This window comes from Cladophialophora psammophila (assembly GCF_000585535.1).
Source record: "Cladophialophora psammophila CBS 110553 chromosome Unknown aczJe-supercont1.42, whole genome shotgun sequence".
Classification (NCBI taxonomy): domain Eukaryota; kingdom Fungi; phylum Ascomycota; class Eurotiomycetes; order Chaetothyriales; family Herpotrichiellaceae; genus Cladophialophora; species Cladophialophora psammophila.
In genome coordinates, this window is record NW_006912963.1 from 90,052 (window position 1) to 103,417 (window position 13,366).

A 13,366-nucleotide genomic window follows, 5' to 3' on the forward strand; every position below is an offset into this window, starting at 1 on the left:
CCCTTGCGATTCAGACAGGGGATATATAGCCATCAATTTCTAGGGCTCTTTATTCGAGATATATGACTGACGAAGTGGCAAGATGGGCTCGGTGGAATGATTAATCATAGTCTTGTGTGATTTGGAACGTGCCTGTCCTTCTCATACATAAGGTCCGCAGTTTACTTGAACGTCGTGATAGCCTTGACATTAGAATACGCCAAAATACCCAAGGTGCCAAACTCGGTGCCAATGCCGCTCTCCTTGACACCGCCGAACTGAGCCTGGGGGCCGGCAGCGGGGAAACTGTTGATCCAGACGGATCCAGCCTCCAACTTGTCCGCGACGTCCTGCAGCTTCTGGGGGTCCTTGCCGAAGACCGTGGCGCCCAGTCCCGCCTTGGAGTTGTTGGCGCGCTTGATCACGTCCTCGATGTCGTCGTACTTCTGCACCGGCACGATCGGGCCGAAGGGCTCCTCTCGCACTACCATGCTGTCGTCGGGCGGGTTCTCGATGATGGTGGGCTCGATGAAGAACCCCTTCGTCTCGGGCACGTCGCCGGATCCAAGGGCGAATTTGTAGCCGTGGTCCTTGGTGTCCTTGAAGAAGGTCTTTACTTTTTCGTACTGCATGCTATTCTGGATGGGGCCGAGCATGACGCCTTCTTCGTTGGAGGAACCGACTTTGAGGGATTTGGCCACGTTGACGAGCGCGGTCAGGAATTCGTCGTACATGGAAGAATGCACGTAGATGCGTTTCGAGGCGATGCAGACTTGGGAGGTATTGAAGAATGCTCCCTAAAATCAGGTCAGTCAATTGGGAAGGGGAACGAGCCGTCGGAGGGATCCCTTACCATGGCGACCATAGGAGCGACCTTGGCAATATCGGCGTCAGGGAGGACAATGGCAGGGTCATTTCCACCCATCTCCAGGGTCACTCGCTTGACAGTCTTCGCCGCAGCAGCCATAACTTTCTTGCCAGTGGCGATTGAGCCGGTGAAGCTGATCTTGTGGATGTCAGGGTGGTCGACGAGAGCGGGGCCGAGCTTGTCATCACCACCTAGAGCCTGAACGAGACCGGGTGGGAAGACTTGGTTGGCAATCTCGACCATCTTCAATGCAGTGTATCTGTTCCTAGTCGTCAGCTCACGGCGCAATAGAAAATCTTTGTGAGGTGGACGTACGGAGTAAATGGACTAGGCTTCACAATGATAGCATTGCCCATCTGCACTGCAGGTAGCACCTTGCCCAAACTCAACAACAGAGGGAAGTTCCAAGGGCAAATGGCTGCTGCGACACCCAACGGAACAAACTTATTGACAATCTTCCTATCCTCAAGGTCGTACGATTCACCCTTGGGCTCCTTTAACTGCATATGCCATTCGATAAACTTGGAGCACGATTGCACCTCGGTGGCTCCAAAGTTTCGTGGCTTGCCGGTCTCCTTAAGAAGCAGGTCGGTCATTTCCTCCTGGTACGCCTCCAAGGCCTCCTTGAAGCGGGCAATACGCTCAGTGCGGTATTCCCAGGTCGTGTTCTTCCACTCAGCAAATGCCTTGTTGGCAGCGGCGACGGCATCTTCAATGTCTTCGGGAGTGGCCACAGGAACGTCCCAGTTTGGTTCTTTGGTGGTGGGGTCGATGCCGTGGTATTTTGTTTTTGAGCTGCGGGATTCGCCGTTGACAATGTTGGAGAATGTGGTGAAAGAGATGGTATCCAGTCTAGAGGGAGCCATGGCTGGTCACAATATGTGTGGTCTGTTGTTCTTGTTTGTCTTCCTTGGTCGTGGACGGGGGCTAGGTACAGGGACAGAAGCAGAAGCAGAAGCAGAAGCTGAGGCTAGGCAGATTTGTCCCTCCAGTTCAACCCACCTTTTTATACCTACGATCCATTAAATCCTTATCTGGGTTTCCACATCGATCAGCGGAGTTAGCCATGGAGTGGTTCCTGCTGACCCTCCTACCTACAGCCCGGCTGGTCCTGGTCCTTGGTTCTGGCGTTGAAAATATAATCAGTGCCGAAGTTGCTGCCCCGCATTCGCTCCAGTACGTATGTACTTGGACCTGCCTTGGACCTACCTAGGCTAGTAAGACGCCCACCTAGACATGCACGATATGCGGGTTGCACGGGAACGAGAAACTCCACGGATGCGGGCTCGTTGAGTGGACGAACTGCCGATGCAACAGTAAGCCATAGCCCGCTCTAAGCAAAGGATGGACCCCCTTTTGCCCCTCCAGACTCGCCAGCGGAGGGCCTCACCTGCCGGACTGAGGCCACGCAAATGTCCCATATTCGTCGTCAGGTCGGGAAATGGTAGTCTGAGAACAGACGAACGTGGCCAGTGAGCACTTGGGTTGAGCCGCAGCGGAGGCAATACGCTTACCATGAATTACTCACTGTAGATCTACTACTGCATTCCTCCATCCCCGAGCATACGAGCGAGGGGTTTTGTTGCTCGCATATCACGAGGACTAAGACGCCCCTCCACCTACACGTACCCACGGGGAGGAATGCGGTGGAGAATTGCTGGAGGAATGGCGCGTCCACGGGTGCGGTGTCTGTGCCCGAACTAAGATCTTACGGTCGACATAAAACACGACGTACGAGTATGAATCTGGGATGAAGATGATCCTCCAGCGCGGCAGATGCATCTGCGGCTCCAGCGTGATCACTAACCCATTCGGCGTCTGGGTATGCTCCTTACTCCTCCAAATCGTTGCATGTTGCAAAACGAAGGGTCCAGGCGCAATTAAACAATGTTGAGTCTCCGTATTGGTCTCCTCTCCACAGGATTCCTATCCGCCTGCGAATTATCTTTTGTCCCATGCATACCGGAGGAGGTAAAGATCCTTAGCTCAAAGACTCCTCCTTTCATGGTGCAAAGGTCACCAATGTCGTTATCATATCCTCAAGCACGCACGCACCCCTTCCAGTGCCAATGCAGCATGAAGCGTGTCGAAAGCGCCACCCCCGCGAACTCCGGGCTTCGGAAGTAATTTACCTCCCTTTGCACCAAGAAAAAAAGACTGCTAGTTAAAACAAGCATGGAATAGACAATGAGCTGAATACTGCCTCGACATCATGAACATCCTCTCCTCTGACGAACCAGTACCAACCCTATCACGTGCGATTTCAAGCCCGCGCGAGCAGCACGACGAACATAGCCTTGCGTCCTTGAACGTGGTCGAGATAGGCCTCTAATTCGTCATCTTCCTCAATGAGGTAGGGGATTTCATTGCCCACGGCGTCTTTCTCGATACCATTGATTTGTTCTGCCTTTGCGAGGGGATACTTGGCAGCGATCATTGCACGAAGTTCCTGAACAGTGCGTCCTATCAAAGAACCTAGCCAGAGTCTCGTAGAGGTGTACACGGTCGAGTTGGGGTGAGGACGAACATACACAGGCGTCACGCTCGAGACTTGTGGGGTCCCTAGATGGTCGGCCACTTGCAACAAGTTGGGGTCGATTTGAAGGTCTGACAAATCATTCTGCGCTGCCGTGGTTGGTACGTCGCTATATGGATTGGCTGGCAGGGCGTCTCGATACGCGTCGCTGACAGCAGCCGGTGCAGGAGCCACTGAGGGCGCGGGAGGTTGAGGTGGTTGAGGTGTCATGTCCGCTCCGAGTGTCAAAGGTTCTGCGGGCTTTTTCCTAAAAGTGCCCTTCTTCTTTGCTCGATCGTCCCGGACACGCTTCATGACATCTCGACACAAGAGTTCCATTGCAGCTCGCTTTCTGTTATGCTCGGGGTCGGCGTCACCCGGTGCGAGGAGGCTTTGAAGATATGAATTGTTGGCAACCCAGCGGTCTTTGAGTTCCTTCCACTTCTCTGGTCCCATTTCGAGTTTACTGGTGTAATACTCCGATTCAAGGATGTCGTAAAATTCGCTGCGGATTTGTCGACTTTGATCTGGGTTCAAGCCAAGCACCTTCTTGGACTCTAAAATGGTCAATCTTCGACCCAGGGTCCGGATCCGCTTGGTAACATCGGTGCAGATGACGTCCAGAGCAAGCTCTTTGGACTGAAGGTTAGACGTGTCTTGCCACATCACAGCCTGTAATAGTGCATTCTCACGGACCAACCGATCTTTGACGGCTTGCCACTTCTCTGTTCCAGCAACGGTCTTTTGCTTGATTTGCTCCTCCTCGCAAATCGCTTGGAATTGATCGCGAATGGCCCGATATTGTCTTGCATCAAGACACAATATCTCCCTGCTCTCCTCAAGTGTGGTCTCGGAGGGAAAACGCGGTGGCATCCCGGCGGGATCGGGGGGGAGACCTGCATACCCCTTGGTGCGACGGCGTCGTTTCTTGTCTTTCCAACGCTGGTCACTGATGGTTTGGAGTTCTTGAAGTCTCTCCTTCTGACGCTCCATGAATTCTGGCGGCGGCTCATCCAAGACGGGATGATGGTCGGGTTGAGGGATACTTTCGTCATTCTTCGTAGCGTCGATCAGCTGGCCTTCGAGACGGGCTTCTGCCTCATCGGCGGACGTCTGTTTGGCGCCGTTGGGAATCCGCATGAGCCAGCGGTTCTTAGCGCGCAGTCGCATGAGCTCTCGTTCTTTGATATCGTGGCCCTCGGCTTGAAGGGTATGGAGCATATTGCGTTGACTGTAGTTGGCTTCCCACAGCTCTCTCACGCGATCCACCAGGTCCTCATCGCGGAACGACGGCTTGCGTTTCGACGGAAAACCCCATCTCTTAAATTGTGTCTGGAAAGCGCGCTTGGAGGGAGTGAAGTTGGCGGCGTCTCGCATGTACTGCATAATCTCCTCGAGGGACTGACTCTTGTTAGTTGTGCGCGATCTCTGGGCTTAGGCAGCGGATAAGAACGATGCTTTTGACATACCTTTCTGTCCTCGATGTAGAGCTTGTAGAGCACATCTCGGTGAGGATCCCAGTTGTAAACCTGTTCGAGAGTCAAAATCGTATGCTAACATGGAGATGGTTGCGAAGAATACCATGATGGCTTACGCGATTCGAAAAGCGCGGTTGATGCTGTAATGCGGTCGTGTACTGGAACTATGGTGAGGCGGGACATCGCGAAGGTGCAAAACTTGAAAGTAGACACGGAATGCGGCGGGCGACTCGCGGACACGGAAAAACTGTTTGTCCGGTGAATCTTCAGGGCGCAACAACAAGGCTGTGGCTGTCGTGCAAGGCTGCGTCATCTACCGAGCGAGTGCGCATACCAGTGAGCTCAACTTCATCTTTGCTTAAATTTGTGGAAGTTCTCTCTTGATGGTCACGCTTCTCTCGGACCAATCATCCTTTTCCACTCATCGTCAATACCGATCCTCTCACTCCTAGGCTTTTGCAGCCAACGCCTCTGCCATTCCTTCGTGACCTCCCAGCGAGACGCCTCCGCAACTGCAAATGAAGCCGCAGCATCAGCACACTCCTCGACTTTTACCATAGGGACTAAGTGGCCACAGTCTGCCAGAACAATCTCTTTTACTCGGCCTTCAGCTTGCCCTCCGCTCCCGCCCACCCCAACGCCAGTATTCGCCATCTTCTTCCTCCTTAGCTCCGGCGTTGCGAGCTCAGAGTGCTCCCCGAATATATATAAAACGGGCGGCTTGAGCTCAGGAAGCCGGCGGAATATCTCGGCCGGTTCAGGTCGATAAAAAGGATACCCTGGCTCCACGTCATCCGGATACATATCCCCATATACGGCCCGATCCTTCTCGGGTTCAATCCCGGGTGTGCCGTTATATTTTGGCCTCAGATAAGAAAATACCTCTTGAGATTTTGGCGTGGTTAGGGTCACCTGTGGCTCTTTGCTCTCGTCCCTCTCTGGATAGAGTTCAGTGGGGAGGTCTCGGAGACCATATTGTACCCACTTTTCAAAGACCCTTGGATCCCAGGCCTGATAGAACTTGCTGCTCGCGAACTTTGACCGGGCTTCTTGACGGGATGGCCAGATGTCTCGCCGGTAAGTTGATGGCTTGGCGAACGTCTTGCTGGGATTCTCGGTTTGTATGACAGGATCAATGAGAATCAGAGCTTGCAACAGTCTGGGATGAAGAAGTGAAAGCTGCGCCCTGAAAAATAGTCAGTGGTCTGCGTTCTTCCGCTTATGGTATAGAATGTACAATTGTGATGCTCCCATGCTGTGCCCAATCCCTATAAGTGGCTGAGGCATCTCATCTTGCTTCTGGTTGATCAGAAAGAGAAGGTCTCTAGCGCCATCCCACCAGTTCGCTGTCACCCGTCAGCAAGGTTCGGAATGTTCCACATATGCCAAACATACGATCATTACCCAAGGCCCTTTCATTGATGACGGCGCTCTTCCCTTGATGAACGAGGTCGGCAATCCATATTGCACGGATACCTCTTCCCAACGACCTCAATTTCTTGTACAGATCATCAAAGAGAGGCTCATATAGCTCCTAGAGATCGTCTCAGGTATGGGAACATGTCGGGCGGCGCTGTAAGCAGTCGAAATAGAGCACTAACCTTGGGAAATCCGTTGGCATGTGCACCGATAAAGGTGACGTCGCTAGGCATAGGGTTCTTGCGGTCATGGGGAATATATTGCTTGACAGAGAGCTTCAGGGCATTTTCATAGCCGATCTCCGTGCCTCTCGGCCAGTGGCGCGTATGTTGGGCGCGCACTTCATGCTCGATAACGCGAAACTGGCTCAAGCATCTCCGAGAGCCGCAGCTTGGTACTTTCAAACCATGTCCTACTCGTATTCTGAGAGGGGATTTGGCACCGCGACCCAAGGGCATAGTCTCAAGCTCCTTCTGCAGTCGAGTCGCTCAACATCTTGAAGGACGACTGCGTAGCTTATTATGTGAGAGTTGTTGATATGACAAAAGCGGCTCGTGCTGGTACATATTCTTAGCCGAGCTAACGGCGAACTCTCGGGAATGAGTGTTTCCTGCATATCGTTCCTCACTACGTCCAAGTCTCACCGTCTACCCGTACTTAAACTCTTTGAAGGTCCTTAGACCATATGCGTCCGAGCGAAATGAGTATGACTCGGGGACTGATGAGACTGACACATCTAGCTCGCTGCAGAGGATGTTGATCTCCGACTTGAAACGCCTCGCGATCACAATGACTCAGATTTCGTCAGAGCTTCGTTCTAGTAGAACATAGTCGAAAGGGCATGACCATACGCTTCTACCACGACATAAACGAGCAGTAACGTGTCTCCATGAGCTCCCGTTGATAGGGGAGGCTCCCTGTACAGAGTAATAGGTGAGTCATTCCGTGGGCATCAGTGCTGCGCCACAACGAGGCTAGTTCAAGCTCACCGACAAGGAAGTCCAATATATGAGGACTGCATTACAAGTCCCATCCCCATCTCAATTATCAATTTTACCAGACTGAATTGACCCATTGTATTGCTGATGGCGGGAAACGATCGTGGAGGCGCTCCGATGCCGAGCTTTTCCTTAGACTCGATCGATCATTTGAGACGTGTTGCAGAAAACCACCTCAAAGAGATCGATGAAGAAAGACAGCAAGAACAAAAAGAGGAAATGCAGAGGACACAAGATCTAGAGCACTACGCGAAGCACAGGAAGCGGGGAAAGGAAGACAAGCCGATTATGCCCAGCGAGGTGCCAGTGCCAAAGATGAGATCAGCTCAAGGTATGCCACATATGCTCTCTGCAAAATGGCTTGCTCATGCGTGTGATGTAGATGTCTTGAATCGACTTCAGTGGGATGCTAGTCTCGACATGTCACAGTATCTTATTGGATATCTCGAACGATTTGCCGGTATCAAAGAAATACCAGCAAGTCAATGGATCTCCGAGACTACCGAGGAGGAATGGATCCCTCAGCATCGCATCAAATACTTCAAACGGCTCTGTCAGAACGGAGATGATGAGATTGTCTGGCATCGCGAGAAACGGATCGACAAGATCTTTAGCAGCGGCTTGACGTCGACGAATGCGGAGGAGAGTGATAAGGTGGATGTTCGTTCTGAAGATGGCGGCGTAAGCTTGTTGCCATGAGTTATGGACATGACAACTTTTCGATGTGTGTTGCTCTTCAACAGAGAGCTGACTTTTAGCACCGCTTGACGTGGGGTTTCCGGTTAGAAATCAGCAGTGCGGCATTGAACAAGAAAATGGGTAAATCTCGGACATGTGTGCCGAAGATATGGCATACTGACAAGTACTTCTCGAGGCTTTATGAGATGGTTTGTTTCGAGGTCATATATTGTATTGAACGGAACGGGATTCGAAGGGTGTGTACCATGCTACCAAACAGAAATTCAAAGCGATGCCCAAATCTGAACCTCTGACTCGCCATTACCAGTATGCTCAAGCAGTTTGTTCCTCTCGACAGGGATGAAGATATCTGAGCTCTGTTGATTGAGGATAGTGGTCTGTGCTCAGCTCCTCTGCGACGGATTCTAAGGGGCGCCTGTGGCGTTGTCCTTATTCGTAATCAATACAAAGGTCTTCTCCGGTTGACCATGCGTATGCTGCTGACGGTGCTGGGATCGCCTGTTGACGGAAGACAGGAAAGGGGGCACTTGGGAGACCCGGAGTTTGGTGTTGTGTGCTTGTGAATACTGCAGAAGTGGTCGGGAAGACGCACCGTAGAGAAAATTGCGTCAGAGTATATGACCACTGAGCGCCATTATTTATTTTTGGTTCCCCTCCATATTCTTTGCGAAATTATCATCTGGGTTCACGGCTTTCACCCTGACTGAACGAGAGCCTTCTCCAACGCGCAATATGATGCTCTGCTAGCCTGGATCTGTTCCGCCGAGATTTTTCATGTCCAGGCCTCTCCTGCGGTGGGCACTGGACACGTACCAGCAGATCCAAAGACACATTTGTCCATCCAAAGTCATGACAGAAACAGTACCTGCTGGCGCAAGCCGCATGTCGTCGCCGCCAAAGCTGACAGGCAGGGCCTTCTACGAAAGCATCGGCAGTCCCAAATACATCGTGGCACCCATGGTCGAGCGCTCAGAATTCGTCCGTCCTCCCTCTTCGTCTTCGACGCTTTCACCACTTGTGTTGACTTGTTCTCCAGGCCTGGAGACTCCTCACTCGATCCTACCTCGATGAAGAGCGATCAAAGTCTCTTTTAGCATTTACGCCAATGCTACACGCAAGACTGTTTCGCGAAACGGCAGGATTTCGAGACGACCACTTCCGGCCCGTCAGAGGCAGTCTGCGCTCAACCGAGAAATCCTCATCTTCACCGTTCCTGGACGGCAACCCAAGTTTGGACAGACCCTTGTTTGTGCAGTTTTGCGCAAACAAGCCCGATGACCTTCTAGCGGCAGCACAATACGTGGCCCCTCACTGTGACGCAGTTGATTTGAATCTGGGTTGTCCTCAGGGTATTGCTAGATGTGGTCGCTACGGGGCCTTTCTGCAGGAAGACTGGGACACTATTTACAAGATGATCAATAAATTGCACAAAGAATTGACCGTCCCTGTGACGGCAAAGATGAGAATACTAGACACCAGGGAGAAGACACTTGAGTATGCAAAGATGATTCTCTCCGCGGGTGCAAGCATTTTGACAGTGCATGGCCGACGGAGAGAACAGAAGGGACACAATACTGGAGTTGCAGACTGGTCAATGATACGGTACCTTCGAGAACATCTACCGCCAGAAACGGTGATTTTCGCAAATGGGAATATTTTGAATTCAGGCGACCTAGAGTCATGTCTAGCTGCAACTGGGGCCGACGGCATCATGAGTGCAGAAGGCAATCTCAGTGATCCTACAATTTTCGCCAACCCGCCAAAAGAATACAACCCCCGGGAATACTGGTATGGAGCCGATGATACAGGAGGATACCGTATGGATGCTGTGTTCAGAAGGTATCTCGACATCATCCACCGATATTCTCTCGATAAAGAACCGCCCACACGCAAGCCACTCTACGTCCCTGGCGACGTCGAAGAAAATACCCAGACAGCGGAGGGCCCCAAATTTGAGATTCGACCGAGCAAACGGCAAGCAAGGGGTCCTAAGCAAAAGTTCGATCCAAGTATCAGGCCAATGCAAGGGCACCTGTTCCAACTCCTCAGGCCTCTGGTGTCTATTCACACTGACATTCGAGATGCGTTGGCGACAACGAGATGTGGGGATATCGATGGATATGAGAGAGTTCTCTCCATGGTAGAAACGGCGGTAAAGAAAGGCCTTGATGACTACGCCGCTTCACAACAAGCCAAATTCGAGACAACGAATGAAGATGACGTAACGAAGGAAGCGCAACCTGACCTGACGCCTAGACAGAAAACTGAAATGAAATACCGAAGACCGTGGTGGGTGTGCCAGCCTTACATTCGGCCGTTACCTGACGAAGCGATTAAACTCGGTTCGATGCAACCCAGCAAGAAGGATAGAGCCACGGTGTGGTCGAGGGAAGCGACCGAAAGCAAAGACTGTGCGATCCAGAGAGCAGATGACCTTGAAAGCCAAGACCAAGCTCTGCACCACGCTGCGAGAGAAGACCTTCCGAAGCCTACTCTGGTCTTCGGCTGATATGACAATTGACCAAAGTGTTCAGCAATCAAAATCTGTACAACAATTAAATTCTTCATCTAGAGAGCGCTGTTGCTTTGGTCTTGTTCTCTGCAATAAGATCTCTTGCACAATGATCGGGATTTCAACTCCGTAGGAAACCCAGGACAAGTTTTAATACGAACCAGATACACGGAAGAATACAAGCTGTGGCATCGACAGGCGACTGTCCTTGGCATCTCTCAAACTCATCGAATAATGGCCGTCAATATCCAAGCAACTCACCTACACAAAGGAGTGACATCCCCACCGCCCATCAGTTCGGTCTCCTCCCCCGATCACGAGCTCGTACGAAAACCAAAGGGAGGTCATCATCTGAGTCAGTATCCTTCGGGGCGGCCTCCCCTGCATCGGCTTGTTCATCTTCTTGTGGTGCGGTCTGAGTGACCTGCGCTTGCTGAGGTTGAGTTGCCTGTGCTTGTGGAAGTTGAGCTGGCTGTGCTTGCAGAGGAATTCCTTGCGCTCGGGGAAATATGGGGTTTGCCCGGTATTGAGAAGGTTGGGATGTCTGCGCTTGTTGAGGCTGAGTATTCTGCGCTCGGGGAAAGATGGGGTTTGCCCGATATCGAGGAGGTTGCGATGTCTGCGCTGGTTGAGTGTTTTCGTCGATATCCATGGGCTCTTCCTCGCCACCAGCATTTTGGTCATCTACGGGTAGAGTAGTCTGTTCGGTGCCTGCCCCCTCACCCCCATTCCCGTCCTCGCCCTCTGAACACTTGCGCTTCTTGCTCATCTCTAGTTTTGCCCAGTAGCCTTCGTCTTTCTTGACACCATACCGTTCGATGAGCTCCCTGATGCGACCTCTGCGCTGCATAATGGCGCCTTCTGTCCGGTCAGTGCGTGGTTCGTCTGCGCCTGGTGGAGTTGTGCCGGTGAACCGCTTATTGAACCTCCTTTTCCACTCCGCCTTCTTCGCGGTAGTGACTCTGAATTTGCTGCCGGCGGTCCAGTCCGGATCTTGACTCATTTCGTCATGGAGCTCCTGGGTCAAGTCGATCAAGAACTGGTCCTCTTCCCTCGACCATGGTTGAGGGGCATCATGTCTCATGCTTGGGCCTGTTCGAAGAAGTGCTTGTCGACGCCAATTATTCAGCAATTGAATGTGGGACGGGTCGTTCCAATCGAACTCTACTCGACCCGTCGAAGCTCTCGCTGTCCTTCGCTGGGTATTCTGATTAAGGCGCGGCCATATGAACCTTCCATCCTGTCTGAAGCGGTTAAAAGCATACTTTCCTCTGGAGATGGTCTCGATAAGGAATTTGGACGGATCTGGACAGCCCGTGTATGCTGGTTCCAGAGGGTCACCCTTAACGGCGAGGAGAAAGCCTTCACCTTTAGGCACAAAGCTCTTTTTGCCTTTCTTTCCCTTGTTGGAATCGTCCTCATCTGACTCCGAAACCGCCCTCTGTTTGCCCTTGGCCTTTGTGCTCAATTTGCCTTTCTTGCCCTTGTTGGAACCGTCCTCGTCTGACTCCGAAACTGCCCTCTGCTTGCCCTTGGCCTTTGCGCTCAATTTGCCTTTCTTGCCCTTGTTGGTATTGTCATCATCTGACGAGCTCTCATCGGAATCGTCCCCATCTGACTCTGAAGCATCCCCCGAAGTGTCCGGCTTGGAGTATCGGTCTGGTTCCGCCTCCCAACCATCGTCCATGAATGCCGTTCTTTGTGCTTCGCATTGCTCTGCCGTTGGCCAGTCTAATGACCTCTCATTGATGCCCACCCGGAGACCGAACTCATATTTCTTCCCGTCAGGGTCCTTTTTGGTGGATTTCCGTTTCTCTTTGTTTTCCGGTTGATAAGGAGGTACTCCCTCCAAGAACCAGTACGAGATAGCCGCAATCAAGTCCCAAGCGAAACCCTGTAATACCACGCGATGGGACCACCAATCGGGCCGTCCGGTGATACTTATGAACTCGGCGAGCCGTTCATCTTGTTGTGCCGTGGTAACGAGGTCGCTAATGTCGACCTCCTCTGGGAGAGGCGTTCGCATCCGGTCATAATCCCCAATCCTGTGCCGGATCCCCTCCAAGTTTGATAAGTTGTCGTGCGCGTCGCCCAGATCCCACCTGTGGAAATGGAGATAGAGTATTGCTTCTGTACGACTCAAGTTCTCCCCCGCGAATATAGATTGGAAATGCAATCGGAATGCTAGGGCGGCATCCCGTCTCTCATGCTCCGGGATGGCATTGAAACTGGCGGCGATCGTACTTTCATTCATGGCGCTCAACGTTGTGCTATCTTGATTCGCGGCAGTGCCACGAAGGATGTTTTCCCTGTCGGCATTCCACAAGGCAAAGGCGTCTTCCCCATCCCAATCTGCCACCTCGAGATACGTTTCCAACAAGGAACGGTCGGTAAGGTGGGGACTAATTCTTGCCCGCAGAGCGTCGATTCTGTGCCTGCGGTCTGTGTCCGTCAATTGACGCTGCGTGGCAGGGGCAGGGACATTGGCTGGTGCACTCGCAGGTGCATTGACTGGGGCAGCTGTGGGGGCAGGTGGAGGTGGAGGTGCATTAACAGCTTGATTAACAAGTGCATTAGCAACTAGATCGGCAATGGTGGGCAGACTGGTGGCAGAGGAAAAAGTAGATGCAGGTGCAGGGGCAGTGGAAGGGCCAGCTGCAGAGGAAGGTCCAGGTGCAGAGCTGGCAGGTGCAGAGCTAGCAGGTGCAGAGCTAGCAGGTGCAGAACCGGCAGCAGTTCTGGTCTTCTTCCTGGGAGGATCCATTTTATTGGATATGCTATCTGTATATAATGGATGAGTAGGTTGGCTGAAGTGGTTGAAAGTCGTTGAAGGACTTGGGAATGCGAGGACAGGGCCTTTGGCCAGTGACCGCAATTAAGTACCATTTTTGTAGATAT

At 52.2% G+C, this 13,366-nt stretch overlaps 6 protein-coding genes across 6 annotated transcripts; 2 read left to right on the forward strand and 4 right to left on the reverse strand.

Moving 5' to 3' along the window:
* Positions 1-161: 161 nt before the first annotated feature.
* Positions 162-1,713, reverse strand: A1O5_13110 (uncharacterized protein; the record flags this gene model as incomplete). The annotated part of the gene is made up of 3 exons (XM_007753677.1): positions 162-776; positions 833-1,106; positions 1,163-1,713. The coding sequence occupies 3 exons, from the start codon at positions 1,711-1,713 to the stop codon at positions 162-164; spliced, it is 1,440 nt and encodes a 479-aa protein (XP_007751867.1).
* Positions 1,714-3,110: 1,397 nt separating this feature from the next.
* A1O5_13111 (uncharacterized protein) lies at positions 3,111-4,748 on the reverse strand (the record flags this gene model as incomplete). The annotated part of the gene is made up of 1 exon (XM_007753678.1): positions 3,111-4,748. One exon carries the CDS (start codon positions 4,746-4,748, stop codon positions 3,111-3,113), a length of 1,638 nt encoding a protein of 545 aa, XP_007751868.1.
* Positions 4,749-5,227: 479 nt separating this feature from the next.
* On the reverse strand, positions 5,228-6,717 carry A1O5_13112 (uncharacterized protein; the record flags this gene model as incomplete). The annotated part of the gene is made up of 4 exons (XM_007753679.1): positions 5,228-6,026; positions 6,078-6,186; positions 6,236-6,374; positions 6,442-6,717. The coding sequence occupies 4 exons, from the start codon at positions 6,715-6,717 to the stop codon at positions 5,228-5,230; spliced, it is 1,323 nt and encodes a 440-aa protein (XP_007751869.1).
* Positions 6,718-7,344: 627 nt separating this feature from the next.
* Positions 7,345-7,956, forward strand: A1O5_13113 (poly(A) polymerase; the record flags this gene model as incomplete). The annotated part of the gene is made up of 2 exons (XM_007753680.1): positions 7,345-7,588; positions 7,640-7,956. 2 exons carry the CDS (start codon positions 7,345-7,347, stop codon positions 7,954-7,956), a joined length of 561 nt encoding a protein of 186 aa, XP_007751870.1.
* An 849-nt stretch (positions 7,957-8,805) lies between these two features.
* A1O5_13114 (tRNA-dihydrouridine synthase 1) lies at positions 8,806-10,465 on the forward strand (the record flags this gene model as incomplete). Its single annotated transcript, XM_007753681.1, has 2 exons — positions 8,806-8,934; positions 8,993-10,465. The coding sequence occupies 2 exons, from the start codon at positions 8,806-8,808 to the stop codon at positions 10,463-10,465; spliced, it is 1,602 nt and encodes a 533-aa protein (XP_007751871.1).
* A 295-nt stretch (positions 10,466-10,760) lies between these two features.
* A1O5_13115 (uncharacterized protein) lies at positions 10,761-13,232 on the reverse strand (the record flags this gene model as incomplete). Its single annotated transcript, XM_007753682.1, has 1 exon — positions 10,761-13,232. The coding sequence occupies one exon, from the start codon at positions 13,230-13,232 to the stop codon at positions 10,761-10,763; it is 2,472 nt and encodes an 823-aa protein (XP_007751872.1).
* Between the last annotated feature and the right edge of the window lie 134 nt (positions 13,233-13,366).